Source organism: Rhincodon typus, chromosome 4 (assembly GCF_021869965.1).
Source record: "Rhincodon typus isolate 14 chromosome 4, sRhiTyp1.1, whole genome shotgun sequence".
In the NCBI taxonomy this organism is placed as follows: Eukaryota; Metazoa; Chordata; class Chondrichthyes; order Orectolobiformes; family Rhincodontidae; genus Rhincodon; species Rhincodon typus.
In genome coordinates this window covers 56,634,090-56,653,221 of record NC_063335.1, presented here as the reverse complement: position 1 = coordinate 56,653,221, position 19,132 = coordinate 56,634,090, and the positions used below count along the sequence as shown (strand labels likewise).

Here is a 19,132-nt window from a genome sequence, read left to right as displayed (position 1 = left end):
CACACCTTCCTTGGCCTTCAAATCCTGGAATGGGACTTGAACTCAGAATGTCTAGCTCAGAGGCAGAGCATTACCTATTGCATCACTAGACACCCATCCCCTCAAATGTGCCATCTTCTAGAATAATGGGTCACAGCAAAATGCTTTGATTTGGAGAGTTAGAATTAATCCTGTACCTTATTCTGCAGCAATAATACTGGCCAAAACAAGACTCTTTAATCCCACTCAGTTGCTGTAAATGGTAACTGCTAAGATGAACGAGAGGAAAATAACAGATGGGTAATTTACCATAAAATAAATTTTGTAATATTAACAGATAGAACATTGCACAGGGGAAGAGGGAATGGAAATGAAGAGTAAATCTATTATGAATTTCTCAGGCAATTTAAAACAATACTGAGGGAACCCACTTAGAATACATTTCATCTATCAAACTTTAATGACAAAAACTTGGACAGGACAGAAACCTTGAGAGATGATCAAAAGCTTTTTTAAAGAGGTTTGAAACCAGCTTATGTAGCTCAATGAGAACTGAAGAGATCTTTTAATTAATGTACAATTGTCCATTTGGTTCCATCTGCAGAAAAGACCAACAGATTTGTCAGAAAAACCAACATGCATAATTCAAGTTACTTAGATCTTGTGTATGCTTAGAATTTCAGCTAAAATCATTGATACATTTTGGTACATTGATTACATTTGCTTTCTGAAAAATATTTTAAGAAGATCTGCATGATCAAATTTTCCACAAATCTTCAAATGTTGGTTCTCAAGGCACAAAGAAATAATTATTTTCCACTCAACTTAGTAGTATTTTTCAGCATTTCATGATTGTAAGTCTTTTTTTTGGGGCAATGGATCTGTTGTAAAATGCACAGTATTGATCTCCTTGCCCCGTAAGCTCCTGGGTTAATTTCCTTTACTTCGTACAGTTCTCCATTTTTCCTTCATCTGACTCAACCGAACAGATACTCTTTGTGACATGAATGTTGACTTCTTTTGCTGGCATCTTGTTGGAGTCCCATTTTTTTTTCTAAGTGAGCAGAAACATGTTGTTAAATTTAAAAACGATTCGAGACATCATATTACAATAAAGAACTGAAGATGTACAGCAAAATGATTGCCAAGTATCGACCAGTTAAGCACCTGTCTGATCCTATTATGGGTTTGACATGTATGCAGTTAAAGTTCATGGTGGAAGATTGGATATCTGAGAACAGTTGACTAGAAGATGACGTGTCTGCAAAATTGTTACAGCTTCAAAACCAACACTTAAGAACAGAAATGGAAGAAGTGAGGGGTGGTTGCAATACCATCCTACCAGTGGAATATCCCAGCCATTTTGAGGACCTTATTACTCTTCATGAGCTTCTGACTACAACCTATTGACTGCTGGCACAACACTGGGCACCCAGAAAGTAGGACCAGCTGGCAAGAAGGTTGAACCCATGGGGGAAATTACCAAATGAGAAGCAGTTTGTGGGGGGCAGCATGGTGGCTTAGTGGTTAGCACTGCTGCCTCACCAGGGACCTGGGTTTGATTCCATCCTTGGGCAACTGTCTGTGCGGAATTTGCACATTCTCCCCATGTCTGCATGGGTTTCCTTTGGGTGCTCTCGTTTCCTCCCATCGTCCAAAGATGTGCAGGCGAGGTGGATTAGCCATGGGAAATGCAGGGTTACAGGGATGGGGGGTGGGGGGCGGTGCGGTGTGGGTCTACGTGAGATGCTGTCCGGAGGGTTGGTGTGGACTCGATGGTACAAATGGTGTGTTTCCACACTGTAGGGATTCTAGGATTCTCTTCTATAATTCAGTGGCCCACGTTACCTGTCTTACTATCACCCACAGTAGGTAGGCTTTAAGGAACATCTTGAAGGAGGCGAGTGACTGAAAAAGAGGCAAAGTCTAAACAGGGAATTTCAGAGGCGAGGACCCAGGCAGCTGAAGGCACAAAAGCTGATAGTAGACCGATAAAATTCATGGAAACTCAAGTTTGGATGAGCAAGTAATATTGAAGAGCATTACTGTTTTTGAATGATCATGTACACAAAACTGTCACATCTGAAAATTACCCAGCCTTGCTACTCTATTGAAAAATAATTATTCCTTTTGCTAGCACATTCAAGGATGTAAGAATCAGTAATATGTCTGGGAATTACATTTGTTTCTGTGTTAAAACATTCAGGTTTAGACTACACACAGTAAAGTACACTACTATAGCCATATCTAGAAATCTTAAATGTAAAGAATTTCCCAGGAAGTACAAGCAATTGCCTGTCCCAGCCCTTCACAACATATGTTCCAAAGTAGTCAAACCAACCACAAAAATCATAATTCTGTTTTCTCTTCACAGATGCTGCCAGACTTGCTAAGTTTCTCTAGCAATTTCTGTTTTTGTTTCCTTGACAATACAATTCTAGAGGGTAATCAATTTTCCTAACTGATTTGCTCATATACCTCAATTATCCCATGTTAGCAAGCAAGTATCCTCATCATTAACTATCACTTTGTCTAATTCTTGCTCAGATTTAATGTTACCTTTTGACTCCAATGTATTTCAGCAACCTTTGCTTCAGACCTTTGGTCTTTCTGAGTTTCACTGTAATTCAGAACTTTTGCTATGATCGAAGATAAGATCTACAAGCGCACAGTTTAAACTGATTCTCATCTGCTCAAGTTGGTTAACCATGATGACCATACTAATTGTTTATTTTTGTGATATAACTGCACAGAGGCATGTGTCTCATCACCAAATCACCCTTTATTTACATGTGCACAGTATATGGGTTCTGATAAGCCATTTCAGACCCAAACCCTAGAATGACGAGATTCTCTGAATCTCATGTTTATATCTGTCAGCCCGGGCTCTCTGATTGGCCCAGGTTAACAACTCCAAACAAGGATCTCATTGTCAATGTGATCCAGCTGACCTTCCAATCACTACACTCTGGTGTTATAAACAATGATTAGATTTATTGCAAAAAAAACAGACTAAATTATTTACTCAAATCCACAGGCAAAACTTGCACATGATTTTATTCCTTAGGCATGAATTGAGCCAAATTAACAACTGATCGCTTTTAACATAAAGCATGAAAATTGGGACAAATGGAGGCCCAACCTCACCAACAATCCAGCAGACAGGATGCCCTGGTCTCCCTGTCAGGATGCCCTTATGTGGCTATCAATTGACTACGTCAGGGCTTTAATTGGTGGTAGGTTGAGAAGGTCTTCCATGGAATTTGATTGCTGAGGTGGCAGGAAGGGGGCGAGTATCTCTCCAGTGCCAACCTGCCTGATTCTTTACACTTCCAACCATCTGACCCACCACTTCGAGGAATGGGAAAATCCCACCTACTACTTCAAATGAAACTGTGGGAGCAGGACTCGGGGCCACTGGTTTAAACCAATAAAGGATTGCTTGAAGACAGTTCTGTCTCCATTCCCATTTCGAAATCATTAATGTGTAATGTGAATAGTAAAGGGCCCATCACTGATCTTTTCACTTGTTTTAATACCCTGTGAGATTAGATAGATTTCCACAATGATCTCCTCATTGGATAGCCTTTGAGGAAATTCACCTTCATATTGCTTACTAAATGTTGTTACTGTTATGAATTTTTCTTTTGGTTCCCATCAGATGTTCTGCCGTAATGAGTCAAGAACTTCAAACGTCAATCAATTGACCCCCTGTTAAGAACTCCAGAGGTTGTGCACATCCTTTAATACTGATTATTAAATAACAATTATCTGGAAATAATTGGCATTATTATTTATAGCAAAGTTAATAATCACTGAAATAAGTGTGCAAACATTAACAATTTTGTTATAGAATCTGTGTAACATTCTCTCTGGTTTTGCATGTTGATGTTTTGACAGACTGTGAATGGGAATCTGGCAGAAGGTAACTCACATAGGAATCACCACACAGTGATATCATCATCTTATATGTTCTAACAGGAATAGATGTTGGGGCAGTCATCTTGCTTTCCTTTCATACATCTCTGTCTCTCTAATCTGATTATAGTGACAAATCCCTAAATCCTGTGATTGGGAATGAACTAAAGATGTGGGAAAGGTTATGCCAATATATACTGGTATATTGCCTCTGATTGGTATGTAATCTTCAAAACAATGCATAATTCGGGTGTTCACAGTAAGTCATAAAACCAGCAGGTACTCAAACAAGGACAGCACAGTCAAAACTGTAAATGTCTATTTCTCTCAAGAATAGAGCAAACATAAGCAAATTTCCAAAAGTTTGGGTGCTGAATAAGAGACATTGAAATGAGAATGATGAATGGCATATAAACAAAATCAGTGCTTGGAAGCTGAAAAAGCTTAAGTGGATAAGATTTACTGCCATTGTATATTCCTTATTTAATCATTCATTTTCCTTAATGTTCATATTTCAAACTAAATATCCATCTCCCATTAAAACATCATGAAATACTTTTCATCCTTCTCAACACATAGTTCAGAGCAAATTTTCATTCCTAAAATGTCAGCTGTGAAGCACCCAGTTTTTATTTGCCCTGTTAGTGCTAGTGTGAAGTGAGTGAAGTGCGTGTGTTTAAATAGGTTTAGAAATGCTTTCTAATCCTAAATCCTACTATCATATTTCTTCAACATTGACTTCTAAATATATGTCCAAGAACGGTGTCACAAATGTAGGTCTATGTGTAAGAAACAAAAAGTACAACACTGCAGCTGCTGAAAATCTGAAACAAAGAAAATGCTGGTAAAACTCAGCAAGTCTGGAAGCATCTGTGGAGACAGAAACGAAGTTAATGTTTTGAGTCCAGTATGACTCTTCGTTAACGTTTTGAGAGTAGTTAACATCCTTGCTTGATCAGTCTGACTGGTAGATTTTAGTCTGTTACTTCGAAATGATCAGACCAAAGTTAATTTGCTGAAAGCTAACACTCTGAAGTCTATTCTTCCATTCTGTGTAGGTTGCCAGATGAAGCATTTCTGGCATGTTACACCATGCAGGATGAATGAAGATTTGCAAACATAATTCCTTTAATTGCTTTTCCCTAGAATTTCTTATTCACAGCTTAACTTTTGGAAATTTGTTTATGTTTAGTCAACACTTAAAAGGCATATTCCACTTCCATTGACAACTACTATCATACAGCAAATTTACATAAGATACCCCATTCATTTGTGCAAATCTCCTTAATAAACATTTAATCATGGTCATTAACCAACATATTTTTATGTGGCGTGTGAGGAAATTTTATCCAGCTGTAGTTAGCAAAGCACCAGGAATTCACTATTGGAATTTGCTTTGCTTTACAAAGTATGGCAAAAGAAAAGATGTTGGAATCCTTGCATTCATTTGACTATCCAGTTTGGGAATGGGAGGAGAAAGCAGAACTGGCGTACATTTAGTCGGTGTGCGATATCTCTACAAGCAAGCATAGCAACTCTTGACTGGGGGTCAGCATTGGCAATGGAAAGGGAGCAGGGAGAAGATATTATTGTACAATTTCTTGCATTTATCGTGCTGCATGCCATATTGCATGCAATGTTAAAAAAGGGTCACTATTGCTTTCATATATCAATCAGACTCATTCCTGGATAGGAGATATGTAATTTGAACCGCATGACTCCACCATGAAGTATGTACAATGGCACAAATCAAATCTCTATTTTCAATCAACTGGACTAAGAAAAAGTAATTTTAAAATATATTTCCTTAAGTCCAGGAAGAAAGTGATCGTAGCAACAGTGCCCAGCAAAAAGCATTCATGCAAGAGGGTACAACCTAAAAGTGAAAGCATCAGTGGTGTTTTACTCCCAGAATCTTAGCTAATACACAGATTTTAGAAAGGAGATTCCCAGAGGAAATTCCGAATTTAACTGCCAAGAGTAAAGCTTCAGTTTCTCCGGAGAGAGAACTCCAGAGTTGATTCAGAGGAAAACTAGGATTTCAGGACATACACCATGAACATCAAAATAAGACATTGCTTGAACATATTGGGAGATTAAAAAAAAACATATTTGGACCTTCCTGTGTATCTTTGTGAAAAATCACCCTAAAACTGCCAACAATTGGTCAAAAAATATCAAAAATTTATTTAGACCTGAAACTGACTTAAAAATGTAAATGCAGTTAGTTGCCATTGCATTAATTCTGTGTTAATAATGTTATATTATGTTACTAAGCTTGTAACATCATTATTCATTACAAACATACCTCTTCTGTTCTGAATAATCGTCTTTTCTGTTTCATAGTTGGTGGGACCTGTGTAAGGTGATGTTTTCCGATCTGTGTGTTTGTCCCAACATTTGTTGTCTTTTTATCGGTGCTCACTTTTTCATGTACATTAGCAGACACAGTCACATGGGTTTGGATTTGGATTCCTGCTTCTAAAGTATCTGTTCAAAACAGGATCTTTTAAACCTGTTGCATTCTCATTCAGCAAATAAAAAAAAAACTAATGCAGACAAATGACCCATAAAAAGATCCTCAACCCAAAATTGATCCAATTATCCTGAAAACAATAGTCTCTTTGGACATCCTGCAGTATTGTTAAGAAAACGTGATGATAGTTGGTATGAGTTAGATTCAGCACCGACAAGTACAGTGAACCTAGTTCCATCAGGAAGTTTATAGATAGCATAAGTGATTTCAAAACTTGGTGTGTGAGGGAGAAGGCCAGTGAACTAAATTATATGTAGCACTATTTTGGGCCCTTTGTTGTGCAGTATTAGAATGTCAGATGTGAAATAATTTACATGGAAACAGAATTGCATGTTCTACAACTACTCTATACAGTAATATAATGATTCTAATGTGGTTGCGTTTTATATTTTCATTTCATAATTCCATCATCTGTTTTGCATTGCCAAATAAAAAAAATCAATGTCACTCACATTTTATTTCTTAAGGAAGAATTGGAGTGATATTTGAAGCAGTTAAAGAGAGACTGGGCTGCAGTGAGAGAATGGTATGATGGGATTGCCCAACAAAAGATAAGCTGAGCTGATTGGCCTGCTCCTGTGATGTGAATGTCTAATACTTTAAAGTATCTGTCTGCCATGAATGTGTGTGTGAGATGCAAGGTTTGAATGCAAGGCTTACAGCTGTGCTAAATGTGTGAGGGTGCAGTAAAGCAGATAAGTCGAAGAGTTGGGATTGCTGATAGGTGACTGTAATGATTTGAACAGTGAGTGAGGCTGGTTGCATACTTGGTAGGATATGGCTTTTGAAAATCAATTTCATTCATTTTGAAAATTCATATGGGATTATGAAAAGTTCTTCTTGCGCTTCCTCTAGGTTTGAGGAGTACTACCACTGGCACTTACCTCTGCTGCTACTTGCTTCCTCTGCATCCCGAGTATGGACTTGAAGGTATCCTGTACCTTCACCCCCACTGCCTATGGATACAGGACATTTCAGAATCACAGAATTATTATGGCACAGAAGGGGCCAAACGGCTCTTCGTTCCTGCACCAACTGTTCAAATGAGCATCATTACCTATTGCCAATGTCCTGGTTTACCCCCACACACTTGCACACTATTCCTATCCCAATAATCATCAATGCCATCTTGAGCGATTCAGTTGAACCTGCCTCCACCATACTTCCAGGCAGCGCATTCCATACCTAAACTATTCACTGTTCGAAAACACTTTCTTTTTTGCCACTTTCATCAATGTCTCCAGTGTAGCTGAGCACTTGGTGCACACAATCTCTCATATGTTTATCTATTACTCATTGCAGCATGCATTCAGTTTTCAAATGATTCCCACCACATCCAGTTACCACGATGCGTGTCCTCATTAAATGGTGCAGGATGCCTTTAAGTCATGCTGGTCACTTGTATTATTACACACCTCCTCCAGTAGTTACTCTGGTTGCATGCAGCAATGATGTATGTGCTGTCTGCAGCATAATGAATGGGTCTGCACTTATCCCAAGTTAGTTGTGGATTAATCACGATCTTTATACTGGTTTCTCTCCCACCTCAATAATCAACAACATTTTCCTATTAAAATGCCAATCATTAATTATAACATAAAAATGTCATATCTCAAACTAACCGTTTCACAGGTGATGGAGACATTGGAAACATTTTTTTTCTACTGGGACAGATGAGATTGGAGAGTTTTAAAGTTCAATCATAGAAAATAATTTCTTAGAGGGAGTAAAATGTCTGAATATATCAGTGACCTTGCCATCCAAACTTCAGAGTTCTGTATTTTGAATCAAGTTTTGAACGTCAATAAGAGGCTGTGTTTAGATAAAAGGTAAATGTCATCATTCAAGCAGCTAAAGAAATTATGTGTGGCTATATTGTACAAAAAATCGAGTGACCTAAATGGAGCGTCTGACTTCTCTCCTGTCTTCACTTTTCCCGATGCCTGGGTCATGGACATCCATTGGTTTGGTCCATACTTGCGCAGTCAGGTAGGTTGGAAGGAACTACAGGCTGACAATAGATCTGTTTGACCGTGTTCCATATCCAACAAGCCCTAACACTGGACTTGAACCCATAGGCTCTCGGCCCAGGGAAGGAATGCTACCCATTGTTCCGCAAGAATTTTTGACACGTTAGCCCAAATTAAATGAAAACATTAGAGTAATCTCCTTGAGTGCTCAGGAAATTTGAACTTTTGTTTGAATAGATATTTATGAGAAATTAAAAGGGAAGAGATTATGTTATTAATATTTAAGCCTATTGTTTTGAGCATAAAAAATTGGTCTTGACTATGTTAACTTTTAGTAATTCACTCCCACCACCACTGACACTATCTAGCAGCTGTTTCCTTTGGTTCATTATTGGTTGCCTCCCTGTCAGCTGCTTGGTTCCACAGCATCTACAAGATGGACTACAGTAACTCACCAAGGCTACTTCAACAGCACCTTCCATACTGTCAAACTCTACCACATAGAAGGACAGGGCAGCAATTGCATGGGAAAGTAATGACCTGCAAGTACTCTTTTGATCCCATAGCATTCTGACTTAGAATTATATTGTATTTCCTTCACAGTCACTGAGTCAAAATCCTGGAGCTCCTTCACTATCAGCATTTTCCCTACACCTCAAGGAGTGGCAGCAGGGAAGGAGGCATCTCACCACCATCTTGTCCAGGGATGGCAATAGGGGATGGGCAATAAATGTTGGTCCAGCCAGAGAAGCCAAATTCCATGAATGAACAGAAAACAAAATCAGTGGGGCTTCCCACAAATCCCTCTGATGCAAGAATCGAAGACTTTGTATAATTTGGTAGTATGTACCTAATAGTTACCCACGAAGTGCTACACAGATTAAATCCAGTGTAACCCTTAGTTAACTCCAGAAGTGACACATCACCCCAACAACCTGGCTACCTCCCAGACATTGTCTGATCACTCACCCTCTAACCTGGTCAGACCATTTGCACATGTGAGCCAGCTACACCTTGACTACCTCCCCTGACCTGACAACCAACTACTCCTTGATGAAAACTGACTACACCCCCTGACCACCCAACAACCACTTTGACTTGATCTGAGTACCCCAACACACACATCTCACCCACCTACCACCCTACTTGCCTTACGCACCTCATCCACTTACAATCCCAGTTACTTTAAGCATCTGACTAAACTACGTATTCACTCAATTACCCACTCATCTATTCATCCATTCATTCATTGGAATCCAAGGTAGACAAACAGGAAGCTGGAAAACACGGCAAGCCAGGCAGCATCTGGAGGAAAGGAGAAGTCCAAGTTTCAGGTATTACACTTCTTCAGGACTAGATGTGGGGGTAGGGGGAGCTGCAAATAAAGAGGTGGGGGAAGGGGGGAGTGGAATGGTGGTGATAGGTAGACACCGGTAGTAAGTATGATCTGGTTGGCTGATAGGAGGGATGAATCCAGTTGGTGGCTGGAAGGGATGGTCAGAAGGTGGAATGGAAGGGAGGAGGCAGGGCTGGAAAGAGAGCCAGGGGATGGGTGGGAAAGTTATTTGAAATTAGAGAACTCAATGTTGAGTCCTCTAGGGTGTAGGGTACACAGATGGAAGATAAGGTGTTAGTCCTCAAATTCGCATTCTGAATCACTGCGACACATTGGATACGGAGGCTGGTGAGGTAGAAAGTGAGGACAAGAGGGACCTTATCTTTATTATGTTTGGAGGGAGGGGTGTGGGTGGTGTAGAGCTGTGGAGTGGGAATGGACAAGGCACAGTGGAGGGCTGTTGGGATGATAGAGAGGGGAAAAGAACGTTGTTTGAAAAAGGAGGACATCCGGGATGCTTGGTTGTGGAACATCTCCCCGTCAGAGCAGATGCGATGGAAATGGAGGAATTGGGAAAACAGGATGGAGTTTTTTTCAGGAAAGAGGGTGGGAGGACGTGTAGTCCAGGTAGCTATAGGAATCTGTGGGTTTATAGTAAATGTCAGCCCATAAACTGTCACCAGAAATGGAAATGGAGAGGTCAAGACAGGGGAGGGAGGTGTCTGAGATAGACCAAGTGAATTTGAGGGTGGGGTGGAAGTTGTTAGTGAAGTCGATGAACTGCTCCAGTTCAGGCTGGGTACAGGATGCAGCATCGATGCAGTCATCAATGTATTGGCAGAAGAATTGGGCAACAGAACTGGTGTACATACTTGAGTGGTACTGTTCGACGTAACCTACAAAGAGGCAGGCCCATGGAAACACCGTGGATTTGGAGAAAGTGTGAAGAATTGAGGAAAAGTTATTGAGGGTGAGGACAAGTTCGGCGAGGCAGAGGAGGGTATTGGTGGGGGGGTGGGGGGTGTACTGGATGGGTCTGTTGGAGAAGATAAATCTGAGGGCCTGTAGGCTGTCCTGGTGGGGTATGGATTGCACGTCCATAGTAAAGATGAAGCGCTGAGGGCCAACCACAGCCACCTCCCCCCAACATCCAAGCATAATAAAGATGGGTGCCCTTGTCCTCACTTTCCACCCCACCAGCCTGCATCCAAAGTATCATCCTCAAACACATCCGCCAGCTCCAATTAGACTCCACCACCCAGAACGTCTTCCACTCCCTACCCCTCTCTGCCTCTCCACAAGGACCGTTCCGTTCGCCAATCCTTAGTTCGCACCACACTCTCCACCAACCACTCCACACACCCGGTATCTTCCCCTGTAACCATAAAACACCTGACCACACACCACCTTCCTCACTTCTATCCAAGGCCCTAAACAGCCCTTCCAGGTGAGAGAGAGAGCTTCACCTTCATCTCCTCCAACCTAGTCTACTGCATCCGGTGCTCCCAATGTGGTCTTCTCTACATCAGTGAGACCAAATGTAGATTAGGTGACCGTTTTGCCCAGCATCTTTGTCTGGCCCGTAATGGCCAGCCTAAAATCCCAATCACTGCCCATTTCAACTCACACCCCCAACTCTCCCTCCAACATGTCCTTTATCGGCCTCCTCCAGTTTCACAGCAACTCAGAATGCACATTTGAGGAACAGCACCTTATCTTCCATGTGGGCAGCCTACAGCCCGGAGGACTCCACATTGAGCTCTCTAATTTCAAATAACCCTCCCACCCATCCCCCAGCTCCCTTTCCAGCCTTGCCTCCTCCCTTCCATTCCACCTACAGACCCTCCCTTCCAACTACCAACTGGATTCATCCCTCCTGTTAACCAACCAGGTCGTACCAACTACTGGTGTCCACCTATCACCACCATTCCACTTACCCGCTCCATCCCTCTTCATCTGCAGCTCCCATTACCCCCACCTCCAGTCCTGAAGAAGTATAATACCCAAAACATTGACTTCTCCTTTTCTCCAGATGTTGCCTGGCTTGCTGTGTTCTTCCATTCATTCATAATGTTCAACGTCTGGCCCTTTAAACTTACATACAACAGCTAAGGCTGTAGCAAGTAGGTGTATCTTCTGCACCGATTCTCTTTGCAGGTCTCTGTTTGGATTCCTGTGCCAAGTGAGTTCTTCAGAGTGTTGCACTGCTTTGATGTGAGATGCCTTTACATATACCCAAGATTGTGCGCAGTTTTCTGACTGTCCAGCATCAAAAGCAATAGTTCTGATACTGACCGGAAGATTGGACCAAGTTTGGTAAACTGCTGATGGAAATTGCAATATGGGATTAACTGAACTATGAACATGCGAACAAGAAACAAGAGTAGACCACTCAGCCCTTTGAGCCTGCTCTGTCAATCGATAAGACAATGGTTGATCTGATTTTAAGCTTAACTCTACATTCCTGGATAATCTTTCAGCCCCTCGGTAATCAGGAATCTATCTACCTCTGCCTTAAAAATATTTCAATTTTATGACAGGATTGCATCGACATAACTACAAATCTAGAATCAATTGTAAAGGATAGGATAAATAGACATTTGGGTGATCGTAATCCAATTGGGCACAGTCTGTGTGGAATTGTGAATGGAAAATTAGGTTTTAACAATTTTATTATAGTGTTTTGAAGATATTACTAGCAAAATTGATAAAGAAGAGCCAATGGGCATCGTACACTTAGATATTCATCGGCTTTTTTGATAAAGTTCCCTATAGGAGTGTGGTTAAAAAGATTAAAGCACATTGGATAGGAGGTGATGCCTTGGCATAGATTATTGATTGGTTGACAGAAGACAGACAGCAAAAATAAATGGGTTTAGAGATAATAGGAACTGCAGATGCTGGAGAATCTGAGATAATAAGGTGTAGAGCTGGATGAACACATTTTCTGAAGAAGGGTCTAGGCCCGAAACGTCAGCCTTCCTGCTCCTCTGATGCTGCTTGGCCTGCTGTGTTCATCCAGCTCTACACCTTGTTATATCAAAAATAAATGGGTCTTTCTTGTGTTGGCAGGTTGTGACTAGTGGGGCACTATAAGGATCAGTACTTGGGCCTTAGCTGTTCACAATATATATCAACGATTTGGAGGTGGAGACCAAATATAGTCTTATTTGCAGATTGTCAGCTGAATACAAAGCTCAGTGGGAATGTGCAATGGTGTGTTCCACAGGGATCGGTACTGGATCAACTTTTGTTTGTCATTTATAGAAATTATTTAGATGAGAATATTGAAGGCATGGTTAGTAAGTTTGCGGATGACACCAAAATTGGTGGTATAGTGGACAGTGAAGAAGGTTGTCTAAGATTTCAAAGAGATCTTGACCAATTGGGTCAATGGGCTGAAGACAGGCAGATGGAGTTAAATTTAGATAAGTGTGAAGTTTGCATTTTGGTAAAATAAACAAGGGCAGGACTTATACAGTTAAAAGTACAGCATTGGGTAGTGTTGTTGAACAGAGAGACCTAGGGGTTTAGATACATAATCCTTTGCAGTTTGCAACACATGTAGTCAGGGTGATTGAGAAGATGTTTAGCATGCTTGCCTTCATTGTCCAGACCTTTGAGTATAGGAATTGGGATGCCATGTTGAGATTATACAAAATGTTGGTGAGCTCTCTTCTGGAGTGCTATGTTCACTTCCAGTCGCCATGTTATGGGAAGTATATTATTAAGCTGGAGAGGATTCAGCAAAGATTTATCAGGATGTTACCAGGAATGGTGGGTTTGAGTTATAAGGAGTGACTGGATAGGCTGGGACTTTTTTCACTGGAGCATAGGATGTTGAGGGGTCATCTTATAGAGGTTTATAAAATCATAAGGGGTATAGGTAAGGTGAATGGCAGGTGTCTTTTCCCTAGGGTAGGGGATTTCAAGACTTGGGGATATGGTTTTAAGGTGAGAGGAGAAAGATTTTAGTAAGATATGAGGGGCAATTTTTTTAAACAGGGAGTGGTTTGTGTGTGGAATCAACTTCCAGAAGAAGTGATGGATGCAGGTACAATTACAGCGTTTAAAAGACATTTGGATAAGTACATGACAAAGAAATGTTTGGAGGGATATAGGCCAAGCACAGGCGGGTGCGACTAGCTTAATTTGGGATTATGGTCGGCGTGGACTGGTTAGACCGGAGGAAGTGTTTCCGTGCTATACGACTCAATAAGAAGTGGCTTCAGGATGATTTGGACAGGCTTAATGAATGAGCAACAACTTGGATATAATATATTGTGAAAAATGTGGGACTATCCACTTTGGTAGGAGAAACAGATATGCAAAGTGTTCCTTAAATGATAACAGGTTTGAAAATGTAGACATACAAAGGGACTTAAGTGTTTTTGTTGAAAAGTCACTGAAGGTTGACATGTAAGGACAGCAAATTAATAGGAAGGCTAATAGAATGTTTGCCTTTATCACAGGAGGATTTGAATACAGGAGTAGTCATGGCTTGCTTCAGTTGTATATGAACTCGGTTAGACCAAAATGTTTCCCCTGGTTGGGGAGTCTAGAACTAGTGGGCACAATTTAAAAACAAGAGCAAACCTAGACAGGATTGAGATGAGGAGATTTTTTTCTTTACTCAGAGAGTTGTGCGCCTTTGCAATTCTTTAACAAAGAAGACTGGAGAATCTCAGTCTTTGAGTATGCTTAAAGTAGAGATTGATAGATTTCTGATTACCAGTGGTGTATAAAGTTATGGGGTTGGAGTGAATAAAAGGCATTGAACTGCTTGTTCAACCACGGTCATATTGAATGGCTGGGCAAGATTGATGGGCTGACTGACCTACTCCTGTTCCAATGTCTTAAACAAGGCCTAGTGTGGACTCTTAATCATTCTGGCTACTGAGTATTCAACATGGTCAAGAATCAAAAAAGAGATGTAGTCATATTGATTAAGGATAGTATTAGAGTCCATAAATGGGATGTGTTCAGGACTGAGCAATTTCAGTCATAGGCTGTAACCTCATTTTTCTGCTTTACATACATCCAATGTCAAGTCCAATTCTGTCAATGGGACTTAAACTGATAGGCTGATAGAATGGGCACACACATATCAGATGAAATTTAATGAGAAGAAGTGCAAAGTGATTCATTTTGTAGGAAGAATGAGGAGAGACATATGAAACAAAACAGATTCAGGAACTGGGTTATATGTAGATAAATTATTTAATCTTACCTGAATAAATTATTGCAGGATGGGTTAAAAAACCGATTTATGATGCATTCAATACCTCAGGCATTATTAATAGAGATACAAGTGTACAAAAGCAAGGAAGTTATGTTAAACTTGTACAAAACACTGGTTTAGCCTCAAATTGGAGCATTGTGTCCAGTTCTGGAAACAAAAGAAGTTGCAGAAAAGTTCAATGAAAATATGATGAGGACCTTCTATTACATAGTTAGACAGGGTGGAACTGTTTTCCTTTGAGAAGAGAAGACTGTGAGGCGAGTTGACGGGGGTGTTCAAAATCATAAGGTGTCTGGATGGAGTGGATGGGAAGAATTATTCCCCTTGGTGGAAGTAACAAGAAGAAACGGCACAGATTTAAGGTGATTAGTTTAAGAATTGATGAAAGACATGAGGAGGAACTATTTTACACAGTAAGTGGTTGAGATCTAGAATGCACTGCCTGAAAGTGTGGGAGAGACAGGTTTAATCAAGGCATTTATGACAGAATTGGGTTATCATCCAAAAAGGAAGAATTGGTGGGAGTATGGGGAGAAGGTCAGGGATAAATTGCTCCTTTAGAGAGAAAGTGCTGACAAGATGAGCTGTATAACCTCCTTCTGTGCTGTATTCATTCTGTGGTCTGTGAAGTGGGTGAGCTATAAGCTAAAACTCAATGAGAATGGCAGGTTCCCCAAAGTATTGAAAGGAAGGCCATGAACTAATTTCTGGCATGGTCAAGAACATTTTAAGAGGATAGGTGTGTCTTAAAGGATGAAAGAGATTTGAAGAGGTAAAGGGTTTGAGGATGGAATTTCAGAAAGTAGGTTTAGATAACTGAAGACACAGCTGTCATTGATGGGCTAAACTATACTGAGGCTTGGAGTAAGAAGTGAAGTAGTCTCAGGAGGGCTTTATAGCTGATGGAGGTGTTAAGATAGAGGCACCATTTGAATATGATAATGATCAGTAACCAGATGCCTTCAGCAGATGAAGAGTGGTGGTTGCATTGCCATTTTAGGGAAAGGCAAGAGATGGAATGGTCCTTGGGGTGATCCTTCTGTCAGAACAACTGTGCTAGTTGGACAGGTTCTGCGAGAGTTCATTCTACTTGTCTGCCTTTTCCATTTCTGAGCTGCTGTATTGCCCGAGAAACATGCATCCTGTCACCTTTTAAAATGTCTTCAATTTCTGATTTACAGCATTCACAGTTCTTTCATTTTTTTAAAAATCACTTCAATTAATTCAAAATCTCTGTTTTTAAGCTTATGCAGTTGGGAAGTTATGTGAGATCATGTCTTTGTGTGTGGTTTCTTTCTTTTTCTTTTGCTGCAATCTCTTTAAAACATGATGCATCTTTATTTTATTCCCACTTCTGTTCAAAGAGCTATACCTGCATGTACTGACTAGGGTGCTGGAAACATTTTGTGTTTCTAATTCACTACTTTCAATACTTTGTCTCATTCATTTAGCATTGAACAACAGTCAGAAACAGGAATTCTGACTGATTTGTAGCTGCCCTAATCCACTGAGTTCTCTGAATTCAGTACAGTGGACATGTTGGTAACACATCAGATAGACAGATTACATTTGTATGTTGTTTAATTATGGACATACAGGTAAAATTTCAGAACAGTAATACATCTGAGAAGTTCAGCTAACAGTGTAAACCTGGAGGTGTACATAGCTCAATTGAATCATTCGCTGAAGTTAAAACCAGGGCGTTATGTTACTGTGATATTAACATACAGAAGGATACTTGTTGCACACACTCAACTTGTCTATACCTGTTATTTGAAAAGATACTGGGGATTGATTTGCCTAATTAAATAATATGTGATGAAACATTTTAAAAATGTGCTTAATATTGCCAAAAATAATACTCAGCTACAACCTTATGTTATTGTTCTTAATTCCCACCGAAATTCTGTTACTTTATTTCACATTTTTTAATCATTTTTTGTGTCTTTTAATGCACGTTATGTTAGTCTGGAGGAATTTTGAATATACACAAGTAATGGTCATTCTTGAGTAAAAAATGACCCAAACCTTTAGCCAAAAGAATCCAAGATAACAAGGTGTAGAACTGGATGAACACAGCAGGCCAAGCAGCATCAGAGGAGCAGGAAAGCTGATGTTTCAGGTCGAGACCCTTCTTCAGAAAACTTTTCATCCAGCTCTACACCTTGTTATCTCAGATTCTCCAGCATTGGCAGTTCCTACTATCTCCAGCATTGGCAGTTCCTACTATCTCTGCGCCAACAGAATCCAAACTTTTTGCACTAATTATCTGCTCGATGCTGATGTCAAGTTTGGCCTGGTGAAAACTCTTCCATGGATAGAACCACAGAATAGCTTAGCATTGAATGTGGATGTTCAGCTTCTCATCTCTGCACACATTAACGTGTGAAGTCAAGGCTGCCAGCTCACTGGTGCACATTGCATCCCCACCAATACTGCTCTCTTGGCATCATGGCATTAAGAAAGAAGAGTAGAACAGCCCAGTTCCGTATTAAAGTCATTGTGATTGCGCAGCACACAAATATTTATGCAGCAGCTAGAGAATTGCAGATATGAAAGAAAAATGTTAGAGATTGGAGGGATTTGTCGACACAGCTTAGGCAGTTACCCAAGAATAAATGCACAGAGGAAAGCCTTAAATTTGGCCACAGCTGACTTTGAAGGCTCAAAACATGTCAATGAAAATCATTGGAATAGACCTTTTTTTGCAGATTTCTCTAAATCTTCATTCTGAAACATGCATGAAATTTAGGCACTGCACATTCCAAAGCCAGCCCTGGATGGTGTACCAGATTTATAAAGAGATAAAATTTTACTAACAGAAGATTGATATTTCAGAGTCTCCCAGTAAAGCTTGATAACAGGTTCGTCACATTTCAGCAGTTTAGAATCAAGCATTGAAAAAGAATGGATATAGATTGGACTGAATCGGAAGACGGGATGAAACTCCCATGAGTTTTAATGTGCCAGCCAGTAAATCAGTGAGCAAGGATGGAGAGAAAACAGTGTTAGTGAAGACAACAATAAGAATAGATTCACAGTTATACTATCATGTACATTTGACAAAATAAAGCTTCAGCCAATGATGAGATTCAAGAGAAAAACAGCAATCATCAGAAGGTACAGTCATGCACATTCACAAGAGAGGATGGATTAATGAAAGTGACTTGAAAAGAAGCATGAAGAAAGCTTACAACTTGATGCTGTAAATCAGAAACAAAAACAGAAAAGCTGGAAAAGCTCAGCAGGTCTGGCAGCTTCTGTGAAGAGAAATCAGAGTTAATATTACATGTTGAGTGACCTTTCCTCAGAACTGATGGTAGCTAGGAAAACATGGGCTTATAGGCAGAAGATAGGGTTGGGGGTATGTGGATGTAAGGCGTAAATGATACGTGGGGATAGAATCCAAAGAGAGAGAGGAGAACAGTTGGACAGACAAAACATGAGATAACGATCTGGCTAGGAGGGTGAATAGCTGTTAATGGGGACTGTTAGTGGCTAACAATGGGTTATGTGTAATAACAGACTATGTGACAACAAGGCGTGGTGTGTGGGGCTTGGGGTAACAACATGGGAAAGCTGAAGCCCTAAAGTTGTTGAACTCGATATTGAGTCCAGAGGGCTGCAGGGTCCCCAAATGGAAAATGAGATGCTGTTCTTATTTTGATGAATTTGATAACTTTGATGAATTTAGTGTGCAGAAATTAATGTTTGTCTCTGTGGACAGTTATTATTTATCTATAAACATTATTTTAATAATAAAAAGATTTCTGGCTGATTTTATGTTACTTTTGGGGAGCAAACTCCAATGCAGTACTCCCCAATCGTGAGGCAATGGATAGGGGTGGAGTTCAATACTTTCAGAAATGACCCTCATGGAAAAGTCCTCCTTCTACTTTTGACTAAGAATGTCGTCATAGGGACTCAACATTTGCCTGAATGTAAATGGTATATCCCACTTTGTCAGTGATGACATTAAATTTTATGGATAGTGCAATTCAATTCACTGGTTGTGAAGTATTTTCACAATTTTCGAGGACACAACAAATGCTACATCAAGGTGTAGAGCTGGATGAACACAGCAGGCCAAGCAGCATCATAGGAGCAGGAAGGCTGACGTTTCGGGCCTAGACCCTTCATCAGAAATGTCA

General features: G+C 40.3%; 1 protein-coding gene across 2 annotated transcripts in view; it reads right to left on the bottom strand.

Moving 5' to 3' along the window:
• Positions 1-464: 464 nt before the first annotated feature.
• The window catches only part of LOC109930435 (BAALC binder of MAP3K1 and KLF4), a 442,607-nt gene continuing 423,939 nt past the window's right edge, over positions 465-19,132 (bottom strand). Inside the window, exons 2-4 of one of the 2 annotated variants that reach the window (XM_048595581.1) lie at positions 7,318-7,389; positions 6,206-6,387; positions 465-1,033 (exon numbers count right to left, since the gene is read on the bottom strand). In XM_048595581.1, the coding sequence (XP_048451538.1) occupies positions 920-1,033; positions 6,206-6,387; positions 7,318-7,389 (368 nt within the window). In that variant the 3' untranslated portion in view covers positions 465-919. The remainder of the gene's footprint in view (positions 1,034-6,205; positions 6,388-7,317; positions 7,390-19,132) is intronic. The other variant, XM_020529914.2, reaches the window with a different exon arrangement.